Source organism: Alexandromys fortis, unplaced genomic scaffold (assembly GCF_014885135.2).
Source record: "Alexandromys fortis isolate MF-2015 unplaced genomic scaffold, M_Fortis_MF-2015_v1.1 scaffold_3, whole genome shotgun sequence".
Lineage (NCBI taxonomy): Eukaryota > Metazoa > Chordata > Mammalia > Rodentia > Cricetidae > Alexandromys > Alexandromys fortis.
In genome coordinates this window covers 8,917,665-8,944,126 of record NW_026067909.1, presented here as the reverse complement: position 1 = coordinate 8,944,126, position 26,462 = coordinate 8,917,665, and the positions used below count along the sequence as shown (strand labels likewise).

Sequence of the window (26,462 nt, the reverse complement as noted above, 5' to 3'; positions counted from 1 at the left end):
TTCTATGAGTTTGTGTGGTTTCTGAAATTAGTGTTGGTATTGAATTCTAACATTAAGCCATGGTGATCAGATAAGATACATGGGATTATTATAGTTTTTTTTCTATCTGTTAAGGTTTGTGCTGTTACCAAGTCTGTGGTTAATTTTGGAAAAAGTTCCTCGACGTGCTGAGAAGAAGGTATATTCCTTTACGGTTGGCTGGAATGTTGTATAGATGTCTGTTAAGTCCACATGAGTCATAATGTCTGTTAGTTCCCTTATTTCTTTGTTAGGTTTCTGTCTGATAGACCTGTCCATTGGTGGGAGTGGATTGTTGAGGTCTCCCACTATTATTGTGTGTGGCTTAATTAAAGCTTTAATAATGTTTCTTTTACATATGAGGGAGCCCTTGTATTTTTGGCACAGACATCCAGAATTACAATTTCCTCTTAATGGATTTTTCCTGAGATGAAATTAAAATGTCCTTTGTCTTTTTTGATTGATTTTAGTTTGAAGTCTATTTTGTTGGGAATTAGGATAGCTACATCTGCTTGTTTTTTATGTCCCCCAACACTTTGCTCTGAGGTGATTGATACCTGTCTTTGAGGTTGAAGTGTGCTTCTTGTATATAGCAGAAGGATGGATTATGTTTTCGTATCTTATCTGTTAGCCTGTGTCTTTTGATTGGTGGGTTGAGTTCATTTATATTAAGTGATATTAATTACCAGTGATCTTTAGTTTCTATCATTTTAGTTTTTGTTGTTGGTTATGTTATTGTGTGTGCTTTTCCCTTCTTTTGGGAATTGCTGCTGTGAGATTATCTATTATTTGTGTTTTTGTGTGTGTAACTGACCTCCTTGGGTTGGGGTTTCCTTTCTAGTACTTTCTGTAGGGCTGGGTTAGTAGGTAGGTTGTTCCAACACCCACCCTCATCAATCCGACCCTGTAAGCTACAAGTCCCACTCCACCCCAAAACTCACCCATCACCCTGCGACCTCAGAGGAACTCTGTAGCACAGGCTGCAACTGTCCAGAGTATACCAACAGGTGGGTGAGTATACCCAGCTGGCTTCCCCACTCTCTAAGCCCTTGTTGCCATGGCAAAACCCCGGGCCCCTCCCCCACCTGCCACAGCCTCACTAGCCAGTCAACAGGCAAGCTCCCTGCAGATGGGCTGCTCCAACACCTCAACATTGATTGGACTCTATAAACTAGAGTCCCACTCTGCCTCCAAATCCACCCCCTCTCCATCCCTCACAACCTCAGAGGAACTTCTTAGCACAGGCTGAAACTGCACAGAGCAGACCAAGAGAGCGGACCAAGAGAGACCTCAGTGGGTCTATGAGATACAGACAGCAACCACACAGAGCAGACCAAAAGCAGCTCAGATGCCCATGTAAGAACATAACCAACAACAGTCAAGGAAATACGTCACCACCAGAATCCAGCTATCCTACTATAGCAGGATCTGACTAATCCGAAATAGCTGAAGCATACAAAAAGACCTTAAAACACTGGGCACATAATAATCGAAACACCAAACATACAGAACAAAGAAAGAGCATTGAAAGCTGCAAGGAAAAAAGACCAACTAAAATCTGAAAAGTAGATTCAACTTCTCAAATGGAGACCCTAAAAGCCAAAAAGTCCTGGAAAGATGTATAGCAGACTCTACGAGACCACAGATGTCAGCCCAGCTTACTGTACCCCAAACTTGCAATTAACATAGATGGAGAAAGCAAGATACTCCATGATAAAGTCAAATTCAAACAATATCTACCTACAGATACAACCTTACAGAAGGTGCTAGTAGGAAAACTCCAACCTATGGAGGTTAACTACACTAATGTCAATGCAAGAAATAAATAATCTCACACCAGAGAATCCAAAAGAAGGAACACACACACACACACACACACACACACACACACACCACTACCATCACCACCACCAAAATAATATGAATCAACAATCATTAGTCATTGATAGATCTCAATTCCCAACAGAAAACACAGACTAACAGAATGGATTCGAAAACAGAATCTATCCTTCTGCTGCATACAAGAAACACACCTCAACATCAAAGGTAACATCTTAGAGTAAAGTGGTGGAAAATGATTTTCCAAGTAGATGGACCAATGAAGCAAGATGGTGCAGTCATTCGAATCTCTAACAAAATAGACTTCAAAATAAAATTAATCAAAAGAGATGGGGAAGGACATTACATACTCATCAAGGGAAAAATCCACCCAAATGACACTTTAATTCTCAACATCTATGCCCCAAACACCAGGACGTCCACTTTTGTAAAAGAAACACTACTCTAGTTTAAATCACATATTGACCCTCACACACTGACAGTGGGAGACTTCACTATCCCATTCTCACCAACCGACAGGCCATCCAGACGAAAACCATGGAGAGAAATAATGCTAGAGCTAACTGATACCATAAACCAAATGGACCTAACAGATACTTACAGAACATTCCATCCAAACATAGAAGAATACACCATTTCAGCACCTCATGGAACTTTCCCCAAAATTGACCACATACTCAGACATAAAGCATGTCTCAATAGATACGATAAAACTGAAATAACTCTCTGTGTCCTGTCAGAACACTATGGGTTAAAGTTAGATACCAACAACAACAGAAACGACAGAAAGCTTAAAAACTCATGGAAACTGAACAACTATCTGTACAATTAAAAACTGTTCAAAGCAGAAATAAAGAAATTAAAGACTTTATAGAAGTCAATGAAAATGAATACTATCGCCAGCTGTGGGGCTAGCCTCCAGGCAGCACAGGGCTTAAAAGGAATCCATGGCGTTGGTATAAACTAAGACTCTTATCTGAAGGGGTTGGGAAAAAAGACGCACACACTTTCTTGGTGGTTTTTTTTCTTTTATTCTCCATCCTTCTGTTGTATTCTCTATTCCTTTTCTCATTCTTGATGGTTTCCTTCTAACTCTATCTTTACTCTTCATGTTTCCCTTCTATTTCTCCCATTCTAACGCCCAACTCTCTTCTTTCCCTTACTGTTTATACCACGCAGCAAAACCTTTCAGCAATACAGGAGTCACAAAGGGGTTAAATTCCACTATTTAAGGGAATGATTAGAGACAAAAGATTAAAAACAGAGTTATCCTGATAACCCACATGCAATATATCTAAGGAACTTGTTACAGAATAACAGATCACGAGCAGGCAAGGAGCATTTTTTTTCTCGGTTAACTCTTTTGTTGACAGTTTGCAAGTTGTGTTTGTAAAGAAAGAATCAATCACTTCATTATAGATCTTGAGAGGTAATAGTATAAGGAATTTTAAATGAGCCATAAAAATAAAGAGCCCAAGAAATTGAGAACGTTGTGAGAAAGTATATCCTTTACTTTTGAGCGCATTAAAACTGACAGCCCCTTCAACCTTTGCCCTGCATTCTCCCAGGCAAGGCAAAGTCAATTTTAACTAACTCACAACTATGTAAACATTTTGCAGTAACACCCTGTAATCAGGAATCGTCATTCTGGATTCCCTTTGGACCCAGAGGTTCCCAGAGAATGCTAAGTCTTAAGACACAGAGATGCCCAGAATGTCATAAATCCTTTCATTTGGGCTCAAAGTCAACATTCCTGAGATACCAGGGATCTCTTAGCTTCAGCTAGAGTTGGCACTCCCAAGACATTGTGGTACCATGATGCTTTAAATCTCAAATTGTACTTTCTCCCCTGTGTAATATAAAAAGAAATTTGTAAAAGGTGAAAGATTTAAACTGTCTGAAGAGAAACCAGAGTATTGGGTACATGGGGATGGGGGGAGTGGGGAGGACAGAAGGGGAAGACAAGGGATGAAGGGGGGAGGAGAACTTGAGGGAATGGGACAGTTGAGATGGAGGAAGTACAGAGATGAGAACAAGGAAAGAGATATTTTGATTGAGGGAGCAATTATGGGGCTAGCAAGAAGCCTGGCACTAGAGAAATTCCCAAGAGTCCACAGAATGACCCCAGCTAAGACCCTAAGCAATAGAGGAGAGGGTGCCTGAACTGGCCTTGCCCTGTAGTCATACTGATGAATACCTTAAATGTTGCCATAGAACTTTCATCCAGCAACTGATGGAAACAGAGGCAGAGACCCATAGTGAAGCACTGGGTTGAGCTCCCAAATTCTGGTTGAAGAATGGGAGGACTGAGAATATGAGCAAAGAGGCCAAAACCATGATGGGGACACACACTGAAAGTTTACCTGAGCTAATAGGAGCTCACTAACTCCTATTGGACAGAGAAGGAAACAGCATAGGTCCAAACTAGTTGCTCTGAACATGGGTGACAGCTGTACGGCTGGGGGCAAGCTGCGGGGTCACTGGCAGTGGCACCAGGATTTATCCCTACTGCTTGTGCTGGCTTTTTCGGAACCTATTCTCTTTGGAATGAATACCTTGCTCAGCCTAGATATAGTAGGGAGAACTTTGGACCTTCCCCAAAGCAATGTGCCTTACCCTCTCTGGGGAGTACATGGGAGGTGTCATTGGGGGTTAGGTGGAGAGCACGGGAGAAGGGGGGGGAGTGGGAACTGGGATTGATATGTAAAATGAAAAAAAAGATAGTTTGTTTTCTCTTTAAAAAATCAAAAAGGAAATAAAAAAGAAATTTGTAGCCCTGTCTTGGGACTACAGAGTCAAAGTAATCTCTGTAGCCCCGACAAGTCAGAATTTCTTTCTCCCCAGTGTTTTTGGAAGAAGTTGCTTCTGTTTCTAGGCTTTGAGATTCCACTCCCTGTTATTTGCGCAACTCCAGGAGCCAACACAAGTTGTAAACAGTCAGTCAGTCAGCTGAACTTTTAATCTTCAGGCTGCGTACCCTTATCAGCAAATCGAGGTCAGGAATGAGGGCAAAGAATTTTAATCATCTGTCAGCCGACAGCAATCAGGCTGTTTCGTATTTATGACCCTAGCCTAGTGAATCAGACAGTTCAGCTATGTGTCCTTGTAATTTTTAGATTGTTTTTATGAGGTTGTTTACCTTAAAAGCCATTATAAAGACATCTAGTCTAACCTAAAGTTATTTACACCGAAACCCATGAGTGCATCTTTTCACCGTTAAGAGAATCAGAGCACTTGGACTCATATGTTTTCCTTAATCATTAACCCAAGCTGTAATCTAAAGCAGCATCTTACGTGAAACTCACAGGCCTTAGCTGTAGTGTTTTGTTTGTAATCTAACAAATAAAGCTTGCCTGAAGATCAGAGTACAGAGCTACACCACTAGTTAAAACCAATTAGTGTAGTGGCATTTCATTTATATCTTAATAAATAAAGCTTTTCTGAATCTCAGACAAACAAAACACTGGGCAGCCTTACAGACCAGCCAGCAATGACACACACCTTAAATCTCAGTAACCACACTAGCTTGCCATCGAAACCAGGTGGTAGTGGTGCGTGGCCTCAATCCCAGACCTAGAAAGGATTATAAATTTGGAAGAGACAGCTTTTAGTCTCATTCTGAAGTTTCCTGAAGGCAGGATCACCATTTTTGGACTGAGGTCAAGATAAGAGCCACTGGCTGACTGTTTCGCTTTTCTGGTCTTCAGGTTGAACTCCAATATCTGTCTCTGAGTTTTTATTAATCATGCTTCAGTGGTGTAGGAGGTCCTTCTGTCTATGTGTTTCTTTCATTGGTTAACAAAGGAACTGCTTTGGGCCTATAGCAGAGCTGTAGGGGAACAGAGCTAGGTGGGGAAAACTAAACGGAATTCTGGGAGTGACAGAGAGACGCCATGTAGCCGCTGCCGCTGAAATTTTGCTGGTAGGCCATGACCTCGTGATGATGCACAGATTAATGGAGATGGATTAAATTTAGATGTAAGAGTTAGCCAATAAGAAGTCAGAGCTAATGGGCCAATCAGTGATTTAATTAATATGGTTTCTATGTGATTATTTCGGTTCTGGGAAGCTGGGACAAACAAGTGGCTTTCCTGTTATTCACAAGGAACATACCTAAACATAATAAACACGAGTTACAGCAAGCTTATAACCAGCATCAAATGAAATAGGGAGAAACTCAAAGCAGTTCCACTAAAATCAGGAACAAGAAAAGGTTGTCCCCTCCATATCTATTCAATATAGTACTTCAGGCTTTAGCTAGAGCAGTGAGACAACTGAAGGAGAGCAAACGGATACAAATTGAAAAGGAAGAATTCAAAGTATCATTATTTGCAGATGATATGATAGTATACCGAAGCGGCCTAAAAATTCCACCAGGGAGCTCCTATAGCTGATAAACACTTTCAGTGAAATGGCCGAATACAAGATTAACTAAAAAAAAAAAAAATCAGTAGCCTTCCTATATATGAATAGCAAATAGATTGAGAAATAAATCATGAAAACAACCCCTTTCACAATAGCCTCAAATAATATAAACTATCTCGGGGTACCTCTAATCCAAGCACGTGAAAGACTTGTATGATAAAAAGTCTTTGAAGAAGATATCAGAAGACAGAAAGATCTCCCACACTCATGAACCAGGAGAATTAACATAGCAAAATGACCAACTTAGCAAAAGCAATCTACAGATTCGATGCAATCACAGTCAAAACTGTTTGAACAGAACACTGACAGTGCAGGCACTAAAGCTCAGCAATGAATGAACTAGATCTCGCGAAACCCAAAAGCTTCTATAAGGTAAATGACATCATAAATAAGACAAAGCAGCAGCCCACAGAATGGAAAAAGATTATCATCAATTCTGTATCCTACAGAGGGCTAATATCCAAAATATATAAAGAGCTTAAGAAATTAGACATCAACAAACCCAACAATCCAATTACTATGTGGTGCAAATATAAATAGCTAATCCCAATAGAGGATTCTCAAATAGATGAGAAACATTTAAAGAAATGTTCAACATCCTTTGCCATCAGGGGAATGCAAATCAAAGCTACTTTGAGATTCCATCTTACACATATTAGAATGGTTAGGATCAATAATACAAATAACAGCTTATACAGTCAAGGATGTGGAGAAAGGGGAACACTCCTTCCCCTATTGCTGGTGTGATGCAAACTTGCACAGCCACTTTGGAATCATATGGAGAAATTGGGAAAATTGGGAACTGGTCTCCCCCAAAACACACTTCATTCTACCACAAGGGCACATGCACAACCATGTTCATTGAGGTTTTATTCACAATAGATAGAAATCGGAAACAACCTAGATGTCTTTCAACCAAAGAATGGATAAAGAAAATGTGGTATATTTATATATATTTAACCCTTCTGTTAAAAAAAAAAGACAGCATGAAATTTGAACTTTGAGGGCAATTGGATACAAGTAGAAAAAAATCATCTTCAGTGAGGTAACACAGGCATAGAAAGATAAGTACGGTATGTATTCGTCTATAAGTGGATAGTAACTATTGAGTAAATGATAATCAAGCTAATTCACAAACCCAGATAGGTTAGGTAAGGAAGAGGGCTCTAGCAGGGGAAATAAAATAGATTTTGTGGGTGGACTGGGCATGGGTGGGGGAAAAAGTAGGAGTGATCAGGTGTGGGGTGAGGGAAGGGATATAGGGAGAGAGAGAGAGAGAGAGAGAGAGAGAGAGAGAGAGAGAGAGAGAGAGAGAGAGAGAGAGAGATGGTTTTGGGGGTTTTTAGGGGTTGGTGTGGAAACCTAGTGCAGTGGAAATTTCCTGGAATCTGTGAGGGTGACTTTAGTGAGAACTAGAAATGGAGGCTACAGAGTAAAAACTGGCCATCTTTTGTAGCTAGGCAAAGCTTTCAGTGGTGGGACTGACTGGCATTTGGTTGAGTTGTTGACTGAAGGTGTTCCATGGAGATCCCTAAAGAACCCAGGCTGATGCTAGGGCAGAGGGTTGCTCTAAGAAAACTGACAGTGGGGCTGTGTTGCCAAGGACGGTATCCACACAGTTCATTGAGCACAGAGAGGTCTGGCTGTTGCCTGCATGGAGCCATCACCCCTACATTCCAGTCTCCTTGGTGTGAGAAGATACACTGCAGGCCATGGAAAGAGAAACTTGGACACCAACCCAGCCACAAAAACTTTGATCTACAGTACGCCTTGCCTGAAGATGTGCTGGGGAAACGGCACAGAACTTGTGGGAGTGACCAATAATAGTCTGGTTTAACTTGAGGTCCATGCCGTGGGAGACAATGGAAGCCCCTCACTGCCTGCATGGCCAGGGATTGGGGATTGAATAGCCCAGAGTCCTAGTATAGAACCAAACACCACTGAAAAAAATAAATGAATGGATCTTCTGCTACACTCATAAATTAACGCCTTCTCCAGTCATCAGAGAAAGTTTCTCCAGCAGCAGATGGGAGAAAGTGCAGATAACCATAGCAAACACCATGCAGAGACTACATTTGAGGTCTCCATTGAGTCCCTCCTTTCAGAGACTGGGATCCCTGGGGAAGAGGGGGAGAAGAGATTTTAGGTGTCAGAGGGGTGGAGGACATCAGGAGAACATTCTCCACTGAATAATCTAATCAGGGTCGTACGTGCTCACAGACTGAAGAGGCAAGCATGGCGGCTAGATGGGTGTACACCAGGTCCTCTGCACACGTGTTATGACTGTTAGCTCTGACATTTTTGCCTGCTCTTGGGTCTCCTATCCTTCTATTGGGTTGCTTTGTTCAGCCTTAAAATGAGGGCGTTTGCCTTGTCTTGTATATTATTTTGTCCTCTTCAGTTGTATCTTGGACACCTGTTCTTTTCTGAAGGGAAATGAAAGGGTAGCGGATCTCGGGGAGAGGGGAGGTAGGAGAATGCTGGGAGGAGAGGAGGGAGGAGAAACTGTGGTCATGATTTATTGTAGGAGAGAAGAATATGCTTCCAATAAAAATTATCCCACATCACTGTGTGAGGGTCAGTATGTGACTGTAGATATAGTAGGGTTTCTTTTATTGACTTGGTTGCCCTTTGCTTGGTGCATAGATGCTTAGAATTGGTGAATTTTTCTATCAATGAGTACATAGTACCTTTTACATCTTTTCTGAAATGTTTATGCCTGAAATTGTTTTGTAAGATATTAAAATGGCTAGCTCCAGCACAAACTTTAATTGGTCTTAATAATAAAAAACCGATAGTCAGATATTAGGGGGTGAAACCTGAAAGATCAGAGCAACAGAACAGCCAACCACTAGTTCTTACCTGGTTGTTTCTTTGATACATTTGTTTGGAATATTTTTTCCATTCTTTTAATCTGAAGTGATAGCTATCCTTGATATTGAGGTATGTTTCTTGGGTGCAGCATAAGGGTGGATCCATTTTCAAATACAATCTGCGAGCCTGTATCATTTAATTGGGCAATTGAGGCTATGCATCAACACTGAGAGTTGTTGGACAGCACAGTGCTTTTGATTTCACTTATTTTATTGGGATGATGTTTCCCTGCCCCCTTTTGATGTGATGGTCTTGGATAATTCTTTTCTTGTGTTTTCTTTCTTTTTAAAATCTATTCTTCTCTCATTACATCCTGACCACAGTTTCTTCTTCCTCTACACCTCCTAATCACCCCTTCTCATAACACAAGAGCAGTCACATGGTTTCTCTTAGGCTATGAATGTCACACTGACTGGCCAGTGAGTAACGCTTGACCATGCCTTTGGCTCCTTCCCAGACAGGACTGAACCTTGAGTGGTAGGGAGTATGCCTACCACTCAGTCTCAGGTGCTAGACAAATAGTTGTGTCTTTAATGTTATCTGCAAGGCTTTTTTGAAAGTGAAAAGCTGGCACTGAAGTTGTTTCATACCTGACCTTGTGTCAGCAAAACACCTGGGAAGATGACCTCATGTATATGTCTCTGGGGGCAACCAGCCTGCTTTGAAATTGTTCTGAAGTCTAAAATTAGTTGTCTGTATAAAAACCAGTCTTTGCAACTGAGAATACTGTCAGTCTGAAGAATACAAAAATCCAAGTATTGTTTATATTCATCAGCTTAAATTATACAGCTTAAGCAGAAATCATCTTCCTGACTATGCACAGCCATATGTGTGCCCAGTAAGTGTAAAACACACCACCAAAGGGCCGTGGAAAGAACCCCACAGCTGTTCTTATTAGGGAGGTATAATAGTAGCACCTGAGAAAGTTACAGTCAGAAACAACCAGTCATTGACAGTCAATAACTCTATGGCTTTGCCAAATGGGGCTTCCCAATAGGGAATTATATGTCTTTTGGGTCTACTTGTTAAATATTAGTTAAACTAATATTTAACTGTCATATTTTCCCATGACCTCTTGTAACCAGCAGCTCTGGGCAGGCTGGCAGCTCTTCTCATCTCCTCCCACCTTCTTCTCAGTGTCCTCTCTTCCCTGAAAATCCTGTCTAACTATTGACCATTCAGCTTTTTATTAAACTAATCTTGTGATATTTTGGTAAGAAAGTGTCTGCTTTTTGCCCTTGTCCAGAGTCTGCTTGAGACTAAAGGGAAGACTTTTGAATTAATTCTATTGACAGAGAAAGCTTCAAAACACCCTAGTATCGGTTCTCTTGTGCAGCCATTATTGGTAACGCTAATGAAGATTTATAATAAAAAGGAATAAGCTGAGCAAATAAAAATATAAAATGTAGAACAATTTGAGGAGAAAAGGAGCCCCAGAAAGTTGAATGGAGCTAAGTCCTGTGTTCAAGGAGATAAGCAGATTAAGAAATGGAATAAAGGGAGTGGTGACCTCAGGCGAAGATCCCTCTCAGCTAAGTTTACAACTTGTGAAAAAGAATGAAAGAAAAACCTAGAGCCAGGTGTGGTGGTGGATGCCTTTAATCCCAGTATTGGGAAGGCAGAGGCTAGCAGATCTCTTAGTTTGAGGTCAGCCTGGTCTATAGATCAAGTTCCAGAATAGACAAGCTTAGGCAGTAAAGGAAACCAGGGAAAACAGAACGTTGGTGAAGATGGAATTGAACGAGGGGGCTGTATTCCGTCCCTAGCAATCAGCAGTACCTGGCAGCTTCAGCCACATGGTTCTGACTTTAAAGTTAAGGATAGAAGAAAGAAAGGGGCTATGGATTTTTCCTCTGCTATTAAGGGAAGCTGCTGAGGCCAGGGATGTGCCATCGGTGTCCCTAAATGGGGGCCCTAGAGAGGCCATTGTGTGAAACTATGAACTTGAAGCCTGGATTGCCTTGGAGACCCTAACATGTTGGAAATGCCAGAGCTGTGGTATACCTGCTGAGGAAAACTGCTAACAGGGAGTAGAGCCATCCCAAGAGAAAGAAGAGTGCTGTGGTCAACGAAGCTGAAAGGAGTTAGAGATCTGAAGGGCATTTTGCCATCAGACACGGAGCTGCAGAGTTTGGAGTTTGCCGAGCCTGTTTTGGTTATAGTTTGCTCCACTGTTTCCTCACTGTGCTCCCTTCCCTACATTTTGGAATGATAATATATATTCCATACAATTATATGCTGGAAGTCTGTGGTCTTCCTTTTGATTTTGATTTTACAGGGGATTACAGTTAAGAGACTAAATGAATCTCAGAAGAGACTTTGAACTTTAGACTTTTAAATAAGTTTGAGACTGCTACAGACTATGGGGACTTTTGAAGTTGGACTGAATGCATTTTGCTTTAGGATATAACTACAAGCCTTTGTAGGACAGGGTGTGGAATATGGTGGTTTGAAAGAAAATGGTCCCCAAAGGGAGTGGCACTATTAGGAGGTGTGGCCGTGTTGGATTATATGTGAGTGTGTTGGAGGAAGTGTGTCAATGTGGGGGGGACTTTGAGGTCTCACATATGTTCAAGCTACAGCCACTATCTCTGTCCTCTTCATGTTGCCTACATATCAACATGTAGCAACTCCTTCTCCAGCACCATAGCTACCTGCACGCCACCATGCTCTCTACCATGATGATAATGGACTGAACCTTTGAAACTGTAAGCCACCACCTCAATTAAATGTTTTCCTTTATAGGAGTTGCTGTGGTCATGGTGTCTCTTCACAGCAATAGAAATTCTAACTAAGATAGGAGAGAAGGGAGAAGGGGAGGATTGGGGGAATGGGATGGTTGAGATGGAGGAAGAGTGGATTTGGGAGCAGGGAATCTTAATTAAGGGAGCCATTTTAGGGTTGGCAAGAGACTTGGCTCTAGAGGGGTTCCCAGATGTCCAAGGAGATGTCCCCAGCTAGGTCCTTGGGCAGTAGAGGAGAGGGTGCCTGAACTGGCCTTCTCCCATAGCCACACTGATGAATATCTTGCATATCACCATAGAACCTTCATCTGGCAATGGATGGAGATAGAGGCAGAGACCCACATTGGAGCACTGGACTGAGCTCCCAAAGTCCAGATGAAGAGCAGAAGGAGGGAGAACATGAGCAAGGAAGTCAGGACCGTGAGGGGTGTGTCCACCCACGGAGATGGTGGGACTGATCTAATGGGAGCTCACCAAGGCCAGCTGGACTGGGACTGAATGAACATATGATCAAACCTGACTCTCTGAATGTGGCTGACAATGAGGGCAGACTGAGAAGCCAATGATAATGGCACTGGGTTTTGATTCTACTGCATGTACTGGCTTTTTGGGAGCCTAGTCTGTTTGGATGCTTATCTTCCTAAACCTGGATAGAGTGGGGGAGGGCCTTGGACTTCCCACAGGGCAGGGTACCCTGACTTCTCTTAGGACTGGAGAGGGAGGGGGAAGGGGAGTGGGGGGAGGGAAATGGGAGGAGGTGGAAATTTTTAATAAATAAATAAATTTAAAAAATGAAAATGAAAAAAAAAATTGTGCAATATCCTCAACCATAAGGGAAATGCAAATCAAAATGACTCTGAGATACTTATTACCTTACACTAGTCAGAATGGCTAAGATCAAAAACACCGATGATAGTTTGTGCTGGAGAGGATGAGAAGTAAGTTGAACACTCCACCAGTGTTGGTGGGAATGCAAACTTGTACAGCCACTTTGGAAATCATTATGGCAGTTTCTCAGAAAACTGGCAATCAACATATCTTAAGACCCAGCAATACCACTTTTAGCCTCACTGAGGAGCAGATAGGGGGTGGGATAAGGGGAAGCTGGGGGGAGGGGAAGAAAGGAGGGAGGTGGAAATGGGACTAATATGTAATAAAATAAGATGTATTAAATGAAAAAAGAAGAGAAAAAACAAACAGATGTTATTGCTATAATTTTTGGGTGGGGGTCAAGGAGTCAGGAACAACTTATCTTCCTGGAACGTGAGCCAGAGACAAATGGCTGTTAGATACCAAGATGGCTGCCCAGAAAGAAATGCAGTTTCTTTAGCCATCACACCACCAAGACAAGAATTCTCAAATAACGTATCTAAGAGATGTATGCATGTATGTGTGTTTGTGAACATGTGTGTACTGGATGTTTGGTCGGTTGTCAGTTGTTCTGCAGCTTACACAGCAGTCATGAGACCAGGAACAGATGGAAAGGTACAGAAGGTGAAGTGAAGCAAACAGTGCCAGAGAAACCAACCGGGGAAACAGGCGAAGAGGACAAGTGATGCACTGATGTCACTCTTTATTGTCACCATGGCTGAATTAAATAACCCAGGAAATCACTGAGGGACACTTCTGTCCACACAGGTGAGAGTGTTTCCAGGGAGGATTCATTGAAGTAGGGGATCCACTCTCCATGTGGCTAACACCATACCAAGGATTGGGGACTAGCAAGCTTGGACTAAAGGGAAAAGGAAAAAGCTAGTTGAGAACAGGTGCTCCTCGAATATGTGTTCTGGGCTGCCATTAGAGGAGGGAGCTCTTCACCACATATGTCCACTGCCAGGAGGCCCTGCCTCATGCTAGGCTAAAACAAAGACCCCGGTCTCCATGGACTGAGTCCTCTGAAATCATGAGACAGAGCAATGTTTTGAAAAAGTATTTTCCCCAGAAAACTGAAGAGTTAACTACTTCAACATAGCTGATTTGTATCACAAGGTCTGGAGTGGTTCAGCATTTAAGAAAAATAAGGAAGAAAGTTAATAAAGAATGTGTTCAATATGAAAAGGATAGAGCATCTTTTCAGCTGCTAAGTGGGCTTTCCTGAGAACAACCTCAGTCCAGGAAAAGAACCTGCACATCTCCACTTAATGTGAGAAAGAGGGCAGGAGCCTCCCCAGGGCCAGCTTGACATCCTTGTTCGTCAGTGTGTAGATGAGGGGGTTCAGGGTTGGGCTGAGGACCGAGTACAGCACTGAGGTCACTTTGCTTCTCTCTGGGCTGTAGCTGGAGGCAGGACTGATGTAGGCACAGAACACAGAGGAGTAGTACACACAGACCACGATGAGGTGGGAGGAGCAGGTAGAGAAGGCCTTCCTCTTGCCCTCAGCAGAACGCATGCGCAGGATGCTGGCGATGATGCAGCCATAGGAGAGCAAGGTGAGGAAGAAGTTGATGCCTCCATAAAAGGCATCTGCCATGAGAGTCATGATGCTATTCACATATGTGGGGGTACAGGAGAGAAGGAGGAGTGGAGGGATCTCACAAAAGAAGTGGGTGATGACGTTGGGGCCACAGAATGACAGCCGTGTCATCAGACCAGTGTTGATGGATGAATTCAGAGCACAGATGGACCACACACCCATGGCCAGGGCCCCACACAGCTGTGGGCTCATCCTAGAGCTGTAGTGCAGGGGATGGCAGATGGCCACATAGCGGTCATAGGCCATGACCGTGAGCAGCAGCAGCTCAGAGGATCCAGACCAGACAAGGAAGAAGAGCTGAGTCATACAACCATTAAAGGAGATGGTGTTTTTCTCAGACACAAGACCAAGCAATGCCTTGGGCATCACAGAGGACATGCAGATAATATCCATGGTGGCCAGGTTGCACAGGAAAAAGTACATGGGACTGTGGAGCCCAGTGCTGGAGGTGACCAAAACAATGATCAGAGTGTTTCCTATGAGAGCCATTGTGTAGAGGGTCAGGAAGCAGCCAGTCAGGAACAGTCTCAGACTAGGGTGCTCTGAGAACCCTTCCAGCACAAACTCAGTCACCATTGTCTCATTGGGACTAACCATCGTTGTGTGTCCGCCAGCTTCTGAGAACATATTACTGTTCAAATCTCCAAAGCCTGAGTTTGAAACTTGATCGTCTCAAGATTCTGTGTTGTCAGAAAAGGAGAGAGTGAGTGTACTTCCATCAGGAAAGCCTCTGTCTCTTGTGTCCTTACCAGACCATTTGGTGTTTCATTCACTTTGGTTTCCCACCTAGAATCTCTCACCCTGTATTCTTGGATCAAGGGGGACATCTGTACCTTCCTCATCCTCTCAAACACGTGGATGAGTGAAGCAGCCCTCACCCGGAACCTGCCTGTGCTTTGCTTCTCTATCCCCTGCGACACTGTGCTCTGTTGACGTTGACATTGCTGGGAGCATAGTTCCTCTTACCTCCACAGCAGGTATTTTCCACAAGGGAAACTCTTGGAAAAACCCACATTGAGATGACACCTGGCCTCCTGGCTTCTCAGTCACTTTCTTTTCTCTGGTATTTGTAGTGGTGTCTCTACTACCCATTAAAACCTGATAGTTATCATTACCCGTGGTTAAGTACATATGCATCATCTGGTTTAGCCCATTGTGACTTGTGATTTCTCCTGTGGATGACACTGCCTTGACTAACACACTACAAACATATTGTTGTGGGAACTCCTTCAGCCAATGGCCTTTGGGATGCTAGCCCACTTTGGGCATGGTCTCCTGTACTATACATGAAGATGTAGGGACTTTCATAAGCCCCTTGTATTTTGAATTTGACTTCAGTTCTCCCTGCATGCAGAAGACTGAGGATCTCTACTCTCTTTGTGAGTTTGTCCCCAAATAAATAAACCTTTGTTATACTCCATTTGGGCTAGTGTGGCACTAATTTTTATTTCAATGGTTGTCACCTAATGTGGCCAGAGTCCACATCATTACCAGGACCTGCACATTTGTTTAAAGATTTTTTTAATATTTTAATATAAAGTCTCTTTTAAGTTATATAGATATTAAGAATTATAGGTCATTAGCCATCCATGTTTGTCATACTTATATTTAGCCTAATCAGGTTCTTTAGATGCATAGAGATTGTATTCTGCATAGATAGGCAATATTCAACCACTTCAAAGAACTGAAGAATATCACATTTAAATAACTTAGGCAGCACTGATCTTTTCCCAAGAGAATGTTGGGCACTGAAGACACTCACTTGGAGTTTTCTTTCTTCTTGGCACTAACCTTTGGTCAAAACTGCCCCTGCCTCCACCCCTGACAAAATACAAGGTGTCTAGACTGGACAAGCTGAATACAACTGAAAAGGCTGCCAAACCTTGCCAAGACAGAATAAGACAATTTTTAAATTTTTTCCTGCCTCTGAAAATGGTCTGTCAGTTATTCTAGGCCTCAGCCAAACTTGGTTGCCCCAACATTGCAAATGAGACATTGGGTGATAGCCCAGGTACACCCAGTTGTCTCTGTCACTTCTTGCTTAATTGCACTTCATGTTTACTCAAGAAATATTATTTCCCTTCTCAGGTCTTGATGAGGTTAAAGACTAGATAGTTATAGTTACTTTCCTCTCATGACTTAGTCAAACCGTTTCTAATATAAGACTTAGACTACTTAAGATAGGATAACTATGGAGACATTTTATATATGTTTCTGCTTGATGTTGTTCATGCTGGTTGTAGTTCTAATTCTTATACTTGATATTTATTCTCATTGTATATAGTTTTGTATTAGGATTGGAACCCTCCTATTTAGACAAAAGGGGGAGGTGCTGTGGGAACTCCTTCAGCCAATGGCCTTTGGGATCCTAGCCCACTTTGGGTGTGGTCCCCTGTACTATAAATGGAGACATAGGGACATGCATGATCCCCTTATCTGCTGGATTTGGTTCCAGTTTTCTGTACACCCAGAGAACTGTGGATCTCTACTCTCTGTGAGTTTGCTCCAAATAAATAAACCTCTTTTTTATACTCCACTCTAGGCTAGTGTGGAACTACTTTTTTTAATCACAAAAATCTATCACCCCAGAGAGAATTTCTCAAAAATCTCTGCCTAAAACTGGAAAGTACGTCTGTGCCTTTCTGTCTCAGCTATCCACAGTAACATCAAAGTCAGCAGACCCATCACTGAAATCGTTGCCATAGTCTACAGATGTTCTTGTGTGCTTTCAATGGCCATGCATATAAAATTATTACCACCGACCCAGGGCTTTAAGGCTTTAAGAAGCTTATTTTATAGAGCACAGCTCCATCTCTCTGACTCATGGTTTGGCTTTAGCTAATGATAGATCCTCAGTAGATTCATGTTCCATGGGCCAAGAATGTGTTCTGCATCCTCTTGCTTCCCTCATCCATCTGGTCTTCAAATTCTGCAACTGTAGCTTTCCCAATATTGTACCTTATCTTCTCAATATCGTCACCTCTTTCATATTTTTGAATTCTTTCCATTTACAACATTAATTTTTCTCCTCCATCACCCAAGGTCTGTGCACCTTATGATAGACATCTTCCCCTAGGTTCAATTTATTATGCCTCTCCTCGGTCTTTCAGCAAAATATACTCTCTAGCTTGACATAGAAGATCCAGCTGATACTACCCATTTGTTCTTTCTATAGAATATTTCATGAGTTCATATGTAAACACACTATACCCATATTCATAAACAACTTTGTGGAAATGATTTGCAGTGAAACTTACCTGGAAATATTCTTTGCTTTGCATGTCTCTTTCAGTGGCCAAGATAAAATGAAATTTTCCCTTCATTTCTGAGCACATCCATGACATATAGCCTGTGAAGTATGTTCATTTACTGAATCCTGTGTCACTCCCCCCTCCCCACTTTGCCCCACACCAGTCTTAAAACTCTTCATTTTCTTCGATCACACTTTTTCTCCTATATCATTTCTATATTATGGCTTGCAACCCATTTTGTCCCCATCTTAATGGTAAATGTTTTATTTACAATTCAACATTTTATTACTGCCTCCATTTGAAATGAGAGATACTCAGATATCACATTCACCCTTTGCAACCACATGGACAGTGTTATGTCTGACCGTTTCTCCCTGCATTGATTCAATTGCATAAAGAACACCACTGCATAGTTTGATATTTCCAGTTATTCATGGAAAACAAATGACAGAAACAAATTCCTCATATGTTCTTGGCACTTTCTGGATCTATCTGGCTAATTCAAGTACACCTGAACTTGTAATACTCTCCTGATAGTTCTGATAATCTGGGAGTGATGTTACCCTAGCACCAGGGGGATGTTCATTAAGTTGGCCCTGATGTAGAGAGAAAGATTTAAAAATAATTGAAACCCATAAAAATATTTACTATCTGACCAAGGCATCCTTCCAAAGAGAATGGTTTCCAAAAAGTCAGAACAAGCAATAGAGATAAATCCTGGTCTCACAGTTAATGGCCGCATAATCTGCCCAGTCAGAAGCCTTACGCTCTCTAAGGAGTGGATGGGGGTGGTATGGGGAAAAGGTGGACAAAGCAGGAGGAGCAGAGGGAATGGGAACTGAATTTAGCATGTAAAGCAAGAAAAGATAGCTTTTAAAAAATAAATTAGAAAACAAAATAAAGAAAATATTTACTGTCTGATAGAATTCTCCTGTAACCAACAGTACAGCTATAAAAATCTAATTACATGGAAAACAACTAATAGATTCCTAAATGACATTCCTAAAAGGCAGTGTCAGAAAAATGTAATAAGTTGGGTGATTTGTGGACCCAGAAATGTGTCCATAGACCTATGGCCACATGATTTTTTACCAAAGGAAAAAAAAAAGAAAACAAAAACAACAACCCCACAATAGATAAATGTTGTCATCTTCAACTAATGGTGATGGCCAAACTGGACAATTACACAGAGAAAAATGATAATAGATCCTTATCCACCATCTTTACAAAATTAGACTTCAAGTGGATCAAGACCTCAGCATAAGACCCAACAACCTTAAAACTAAAAGTTGACAAAAGAAGAAAATAGGGAATATGTTTGAATTCATCACTACAGGAAAGGACTTCCTGAACAGGACCATGGCAGTATTGAATTTGAGACCAATCATTGACAAACAGGCCCATTTGTAACTGTAATGTTTCGGTATAACAAAGAATACCACTATTTGAAGAGGCAACCTACAAAATTGTAAAAACAAACAAACAAACAAAAAAAAACAGAAAAAAAAAACAAAAAATAACAACAACAACAAAAACTCTGTCATCTGATAGAGGGTTATAGCTAGAACATAAAAATAATTAAAACTGTTAAGCAACAAGAAAACAACCTAACTCAAGCTGGGGAATGAAACTAAATAGAGAATTTTCAACAGAAACACAAATAGTTGAAAAATATTTTTTTAAATGTTCAATTTACTTAGTCATCAGAGAGGGCAAATTAAAACCCCTTTTAGATCAACTCTTACTCCAATCCGAATGACTAAGAAAAACTGATAGACAATGCTGGGAAAGACATGGGAAAGAGGAATACTTTTTTTTTTTTTCCAAGATAGGGTTTCACTGAAGCTTTGGAGCCTGGCCTGGAACCAGCTCTTGTAGACCAGGTTGGCCTCGAACTCACAGAGATTCGCTGAGATTCAAGGCATGTGCCGCCACCACCTGGCTAGGGAAAGGGGAGTACTTATTTACTGCCAGTGGGAGTGAAAACTGGGACGATTACTATGGAAATCAGTAAGGAGGGTCTATATATAGTACAAGCTTCAGGCAGAAACCTGAAAGGTCATTGCAGATCTATTCACAATAGCTAGGACATGGAAACAGTATAAATGTCCACTATAGGAATAATAAATGATGAACCTATGGAATTGACAAAATGTAACATTACTCAGCTGTTAGAAAAGTGAAATTATGGCATTTGCAGGAAAATAGGTGGACCTAGAAGCAATCATCCTGATTGAAGTAACTCAGACCTAGAAATGTCCTATTCTCTCTCTCTCTCTCTCTCTCTCTCTCTCTCTCTCTCTCTCTCGCCTTTTATCTTTTAAGCTTCAGCTGTGTGTGCTTCCTTTGGACTACTCATAGAGGATAGCATCTAGTAAGGTACCATGGGGAGGTAGAAGAAGAAATGACACAAAGTTTTAAGTATGAAAAAGAGGTCATTCAATAAAAATGAAAAGTAAGGTGGAATATGGGATAAAGAGCAGAAGAAGGATTATGCAGAGCATATGTAACACTAAGACCTTTAAAAACATACTACAGTATGAAACCTGTTACAGTAGAAGCTTCCTAAAATATATACAGGCATTAAAAATTATTGGGGGACAATATCTCAATTAGACACCACATGCTGCCAAATGAAAGTACTGTAGCAGGAATGAGTTAACTCTAAGAGATGCTGATCACTAGGTCCCACTGACTCTCAGACATTACAAGGTATTTCTATTATTCCTGGTTATCTTCCAGAATGTGATGGTAAAATCCTACTGCTGGAGATGCCATTTTAACTTGAATCATAAACATGGAGAAATCAAGTGGGTACTGGTCTTTAAGCATCATCCCTATGCTAGCTTCCATAGTAATTGAAGATTCTATACACGTTACTTGAGAAGAAAAACATCATCCTCAGTCTCACCCAGCTCTGGACCCTATGGGCTACAATAACAACATGCTTGACAAGATATGCTCACTGGTGTAAGAGTGGTGCAAATGTTATGGGTAACTAACCACCTTCTGACTGAATTTATGGCCCACTTGGAACTGCTGACAAGGTCAAGGAACCGTGGCAAGATAGATCATTGGCCTTTGTATTCATCGGGTAAGAGGGATGAAGAAGAGGCAATATATATGCACAGAGGAATGTTATCCAACCATACAAACATGATGCCTTTTACAAATAAGTGGATGGGAATGGAGAACATTGTCAAGAAAAATAAACCAGACACAGAAAGACAGATACCACCTTTATCTCTCGCAAGTGGAAACTAGAAAACTCTGTCTTAGCAGAATAAATGATTGACAGATGTGATAAATGGTAAAGGTGAGGAAGTGCTAAGGGAGACAGGACAATGGGAACCAAGCTCATTTAGACAGAAACATTGGTTCCATGACTCTGCATCATGGAGTGACTATATGCCGCAGTCATCCCTTACGTGTTTACAAATAACAAGAAGGGAGGAGCTCAAAGCTTGAGAAGACAGAAAAGACAAAGTCACAGAAATATAAACATTTACTGAGAATATGTGTACACATATTGACATATCAACCTATATCCCAACAACATATGCAGTGACCGTCTATTACAAATAACAGTATTGATTGACAGAATTCATGATAGCTTTTGTTATTCATGATATCCATTCAGAAAAATATATTAGAAAAGTCTTATATCAACATAAAACAGTATGGATGGAGTCTAAAGTTTAAGACGAGCACAATAACTGTTCACAGTGAAGTTATGTGGGTTCATGGCAGGGAAATGCACTCCTAACCTGATCTGTAACAGAAGATGCACACCTGTGTTACTTCCTAATTATTGTGACCTGAACAAGAAGGTATAGAGGACTTTTGGGATCATAAAAATGCCCTGTGTCTTCATAGAACATGATTCCTCAGTACAGGGACAAGGAGCAGGTTCAAGACCTGGGTATTGACAGTGTGTTGACAGCCTGTAAGAGTCTTAGTGTTGTGGTGAATAAAATGTACCTCTCCTAGGAGACACAGACACCATTAGGGCTCTATTTTTTCACCCTGAAGTTCCTAGACCGGTAACAACTAGTGATACCAGACAGGTGCCCAATGCTGGGATTACCAAGTCTATATTGAAGCTGGCTAGCAAATTGGAGGGAGCTTTGTTCTTCAAGAACCAACAGTGGGAAGGAGATTAGAAGTTTATCGCCATGACTATGAATCTGTGATGGGCAAAGACTGGGTTAGGCACAGCACTTTCACAGTCTCAGTTCCTTGCAGAGTATGTGTCTTCTTCATAGGAAAAGTGGTATGGAGTAGACAGAGGAACCCCAGTGCTTGTATTATCAGAGAAGACAGACTACAGAGAGAAGAGGTCGGTGGGAACTCACTTTGGGGTACAAAGACTGCTATTTTACCGGTATTGGCCACCTGAAGACCTGTCTTACTTTTATACCCCACAAACTAATGGACAGGTTTTTCTTTTTTCTTCTTCCTTCCATTCTATCTTTCTTTTTTTAAAAATATTTATTTATTTATTATGTATACAATATTCTGTGTGCATGCCCGAAGACCAGAAGAGGGCGCCAGACCTCTTTACAGATGGCTGTGAGCCACCATGTGGTTGCTGGGAATTGAACTCAGGACCTTTGGAAGAGCAGGCAACGCTCTTAACCACTGAGCCATCTCTCCAGCCCCATTCTATCTTTCTTTTGTGTAATATTTTGCATGCATGATGGGAAGTAGAATTCTACTTCTGGAGAACTATAAATAAATAATTATTCTTTTCATAATTCTATGTTTAGCAAACAATATTTTGATGCCTATCATTCGTATTGGCCTAACAGACAATATTATCTTACTCAGATGTGATATTATTATACAGAGGGAAAATAATCAATAATTTTCCCAACTGGTCAGCCATTGTTATACAGAGGGAAAATTAATCAATAATTTTCCCAACTGGTCAGCCATACACACTGTGAACCAGAGAGTGTGGTTGAATACACCCATGCCCTTTTCTCATAATTCTATCTTGATGGTTGTACATTTAATTTTGATTGCTAGAATTCCCTTTTGTGCCTAAGTAGATGTGGGAGAATCTAGTATACAGGTGGGGAGTTTGTGGCAGAGCAATTTCACAACAAATACTCATGACTACATGTAAGCCAGATCTCAGCAAGGCTGAATGAAAAACCATCAGAAGCTGAACCTCGACCAGGAGCAATGCAGCTGGGGATACTTACCACAATCACAAACTGGCGAGTCTGCAGATCCCATGATAGTTCCTGAAAAATCAGTAGAGGAAATCTTTACACTTGCAGCCCTTTTATACAAATCCCTCCCCCTCTTTATTCAGCTATTTTTCTAGGTACTTCTGTTTAGATGAATATAATTGTTTCTTTAAATTACTCCCAGTCATGGAAGACCTTATCTGTTGCAGACTGTATGGCTACCACCAGAAGGCTGGGCTGTGTTTTCAACTCCATGGAAGGTGAGGATCATTTTTTGAACATCAGCATTAAACTCTGGACAATAGGGTAAGAGAATCTCTTTGTGGCATTTTCTCACCATCCTCTCTGGATGATATGACCAAACAAGACACCACTCAACTCCTATGTAGTTATGCATATAGATAGACAAACAGACAGACAGACAGACAGACAGACAGACAGACAAACAGATAGGTAGATAGATAGATAGATATAGATATATAATATATTCATCTAAACCTGTTGATTTTATTTCAACATTAATTTGAATACTGTGTATGACGAATAAAGAAGTCAGATTTTGAACATAAGGAACAAATAACAGACATGAACAAACTCTTTCATGATTGGAATCTAGACATTCTGCTGTTTGTACAATGGAGCATGAAACCACATCTTTCTGTCATAGTCTTTTCTCTGACCCAGAACTCTTTTTCAATCTCAGGACTCACTGAGAACATAAGTTGTTGACACTCTGTGCTAATACCCAAACACTGGAATAAATGTCACTTCCATAGTGAGACTTTTGTTTTGGATTCCACTGTGAGCTGCAAGAGCCACACAGTGGAAATTAAACTCCCACTTACCTTTATCTGTCATAGTGAACTCAGGTGACAGATGGCTCCCACAAAGGTGCCCACGGCTGAGCACAGACTCTCCTTTCCTACAAGCGCCAAGTCTTTAGTGTCCCTCTGAAGCTCCTGTCCTTCATAAATACTGGTGATTTTCTGAGACCAGGGACAAGTGTTTGTCCTAGGGACTCCTGGGATAGAAACTGCAGGAGAAAGCTCTTAGGATTAATTAAAGGGGACTGTGGCTTCATGACCCAAGCTCCCTGCAGAATGATGTGGAGAAGGATGGTCAAGGGAGTGTCATAATATTGGTAGTAGCAGTTTCCCCTTTATACCTCCCTCCACCAACACTCTGCATGCTTCTCCCAAAATCTTGTTGGTATTCTTATGACTTGTTCGCAAGGTCTCACATTGATATAAATGAACTCTTCTGTATTCTGCTGAGAGTACTTCATTTGACTTTTACACTCACGCAATAGGTTTATTCTAAGTATGTTCTATGTCTGTGCCTACCTTTCCTCTTCCTACATTCAAGCCTTCCAATGTTATTGTTATGACGCCAGCATTTCCATTGTTTGCTACATTTATAAGCATTTAAAATATAAATTAGTCTTGAGACTATATATATATGTATATATGGCACTATACAGTCATAACAGTTTTATTTAGTAATATACATTAATATACATATACATATATGCAATCAATAACAAATAGTAAATAAAAAACTACCATGATTTGGAGGGGAGCCTGGGAGAAATATATGGGAAAGTTTTGAGAGAAAAAGGAACAGAATAAAAATTAAAATCAAATTATAATCTCAACAAATTTTAAAGATAAAAATTTATTCAAAATTTTGCCTGGCGGTGGTGGCACACGCCTTTTATCCCAGCACTCAGGAGGCAGAGGCAGGCAGATCTCTGTGAGTTCGAGGCCAGCCTGGTCTACAAGAGCTAGTTCCAGGACAGGCTTGAAAGCTACAGGGAAACCCTGTCTCGAAACCTAAAAAAAAAAAAATTATTCAAAATTTTATGTCTTCAGATTCTTCATAAAAAATCCATAAATAAAATCAATTTAATTACAATTTTAATTGAATAATAATTTCTCACACAATAAATTTTGATTGTGATTACCCCCAACTCCGAGATTCTTCCTACCCACCCAATTCCATGCCTTTTCATCTTCTCTGTCTTTAGAAAACAACCGACAAAAATGAGCAAACACAATAAACAAATACACACAATCAAAATCCACGAAAACTGAAAGTCAGAAATTGTAATATACAAGTAAAAGTAGAGAAAGAGAAAAAGCAGCCAAACAAACAAAAAAATCCTGTTCAGATAGTTTTTGTTTTCCATTACTGCTGGTCATGAGGCCCACACATAAGCAGGGTTTGTATACCCAGTGATGCTCTATTGGTGAGAATGAATTATCACTGAGTATTCCAAGGTATCTTTCTATTTGCACATTGTAAGGCTGTGGACTTCTGCCTTTGCTCCCATGTATTACAGGGGAAGACCTCTGATGATGGTTGAGTGAGACACTGATCTATGAGTATGGCAGATGGTTTTTTTTTTTTTTGGCAGATTTTTTTAGGAGTCTTTTTGTTGCTACTTACCTTTATCAGAACTACAGCGCTTGGTGTTCCCCTTGTTTCATGCCCTATATAGTCTCATGTTTCTGGCCATTGGAACAGTGTCAGGCATGGGTTCTACGCACAGCGAAGACCTTACATCCAGTTAAGTAGTGGTTGATTACTCCCAAAACTTTTATACCTCTGTTACAACAGTTTATCATGCAAAGAGTTCACCACTATAGTTTGAAGTGTTCATAGCTGGGTGGTATTCACCTTCCTGTTGCTGCTTTCATATTTTTAACACCTGAAAATATTTTATTGTATAAATCTACCCCTAATTTTATTAATTAACCTATTGACAGACATCTAGGGTGTTTTCAATCTCTGGGATTTATGAGTAGAACAGCAATTAACACTGATTATAATTATAGTTTTCCTTAGTTATGATAAAAATAAAGAAGATATAAATATTGTAACTATAATTCTTGCTTGATATCTTTTTTGTTATATGTAATTTTACTATGTTATAGTTAAAACCTTCCTTTTTATTTAAAGAGAAAAGAGGAGACGATGTGGGAAATCCTTCTGTATATGTGATGCTTTTATTGGTTAATGAATAAAGAAACTGATTTGAGCCTATAGCAGGGCAGAACAGAGCTAGAAGGGCAGGGAGGGGGGTAAACTAAACTGAATGCTTGAAGAAAGAGGGTGGAGTCAGGGAGTTGCCAGAGGGGAAATATGGGAGCTGCTACCTGGAACCTTGCTGCTAGGACTCAAGCCTCATGGTAAAATATAAAATAATGGAAATGGGTTGGTTAATTCTAGATGTAACAGCTAGCTAGTAATATGCTTAAGTGATTGACAATCGTGATTAAATTGATATAGTTTCTGTGTGGTTATTTTGGGTGTGGGGAGCTGGGAACAAATAAATGGCCTCCTTGCTATGGTCTCAGATGTTGATGTGCAGGGATGGCAACTCTCCTCTGCCCATGAGTCACAAAGCAGATGAGGATTGGGGACAGCTGCCCCATGACTCACCCATATCTCCACTAACAGGGTTGGCTCTGTTGTACTGCTCTGGTGGGGTTCAGAGCCTGCTTTCCCAAGTGTTGCAGCTTGTGGGAATCAGGGATGGCTCTCCCACTCTTATCACCAAAGGATCATCTCTCCCATCTGCCCCAGGCGTTGACAGTTGGAAGGGATGACAATTTTCCTCTGCCGGTACTGCCACAA

The 26,462-nt window shown here is 40.9% G+C and overlaps 3 protein-coding genes across 14 annotated transcripts in view; 2 read left to right on the top strand and 1 right to left on the bottom strand.

The window, feature by feature from the left end:
• Nucleotides 1-26,462, top strand: part of LOC126498399 (olfactory receptor 13A1-like) — a 110,237-nt gene that overhangs the window by 30,304 nt on the left and 53,471 nt on the right. For 4 of the 11 annotated variants that reach the window (XM_050137052.1, XM_050137053.1, XM_050137049.1 and 1 more), the window contains exon 2: nucleotides 23,033-23,083. The exons of 1 other annotated variant lie outside the window; for it this stretch is intronic. The gene's annotated coding sequence lies outside the window, so the exon portion shown is untranslated. Of the gene's footprint in view, nucleotides 1-23,028; nucleotides 23,130-26,462 lie in introns of those variants that run through there. 6 more of the 11 variants (XM_050137046.1, XM_050137055.1, XM_050137045.1 and 3 more) reach the window with 2 other exon arrangements.
• The window catches only part of LOC126498397 (olfactory receptor 13A1-like), a 73,557-nt gene that overhangs the window by 14,088 nt on the left and 33,007 nt on the right, over nucleotides 1-26,462 (top strand). Inside the window, exon 2 of one of the 2 annotated variants that reach the window (XM_050137042.1) lies at nucleotides 23,033-23,083. The gene's annotated coding sequence lies outside the window, so the exon portion shown is untranslated. Of the gene's footprint in view, nucleotides 1-23,032; nucleotides 23,130-26,462 lie in introns of those variants that run through there. The other variant, XM_050137041.1, reaches the window with a different exon arrangement.
• LOC126498394 (olfactory receptor 13A1-like) lies at nucleotides 14,023-15,230 on the bottom strand. Its single transcript, XM_050137039.1, has one exon. It carries the CDS (start codon nucleotides 14,999-15,001, stop codon nucleotides 14,039-14,041), a length of 963 nt encoding a protein of 320 aa, XP_049992996.1. The 5' UTR covers nucleotides 15,002-15,230; the 3' UTR covers nucleotides 14,023-14,038.

Excerpts from the sequence above, each read along its gene's own strand:
- LOC126498394 (XM_050137039.1), bottom strand. The coding sequence starts at position 15,001 with ATGTTCTCAGAAGCTGGCGGACACACAACGATGGTTAGTCCCAATGAG.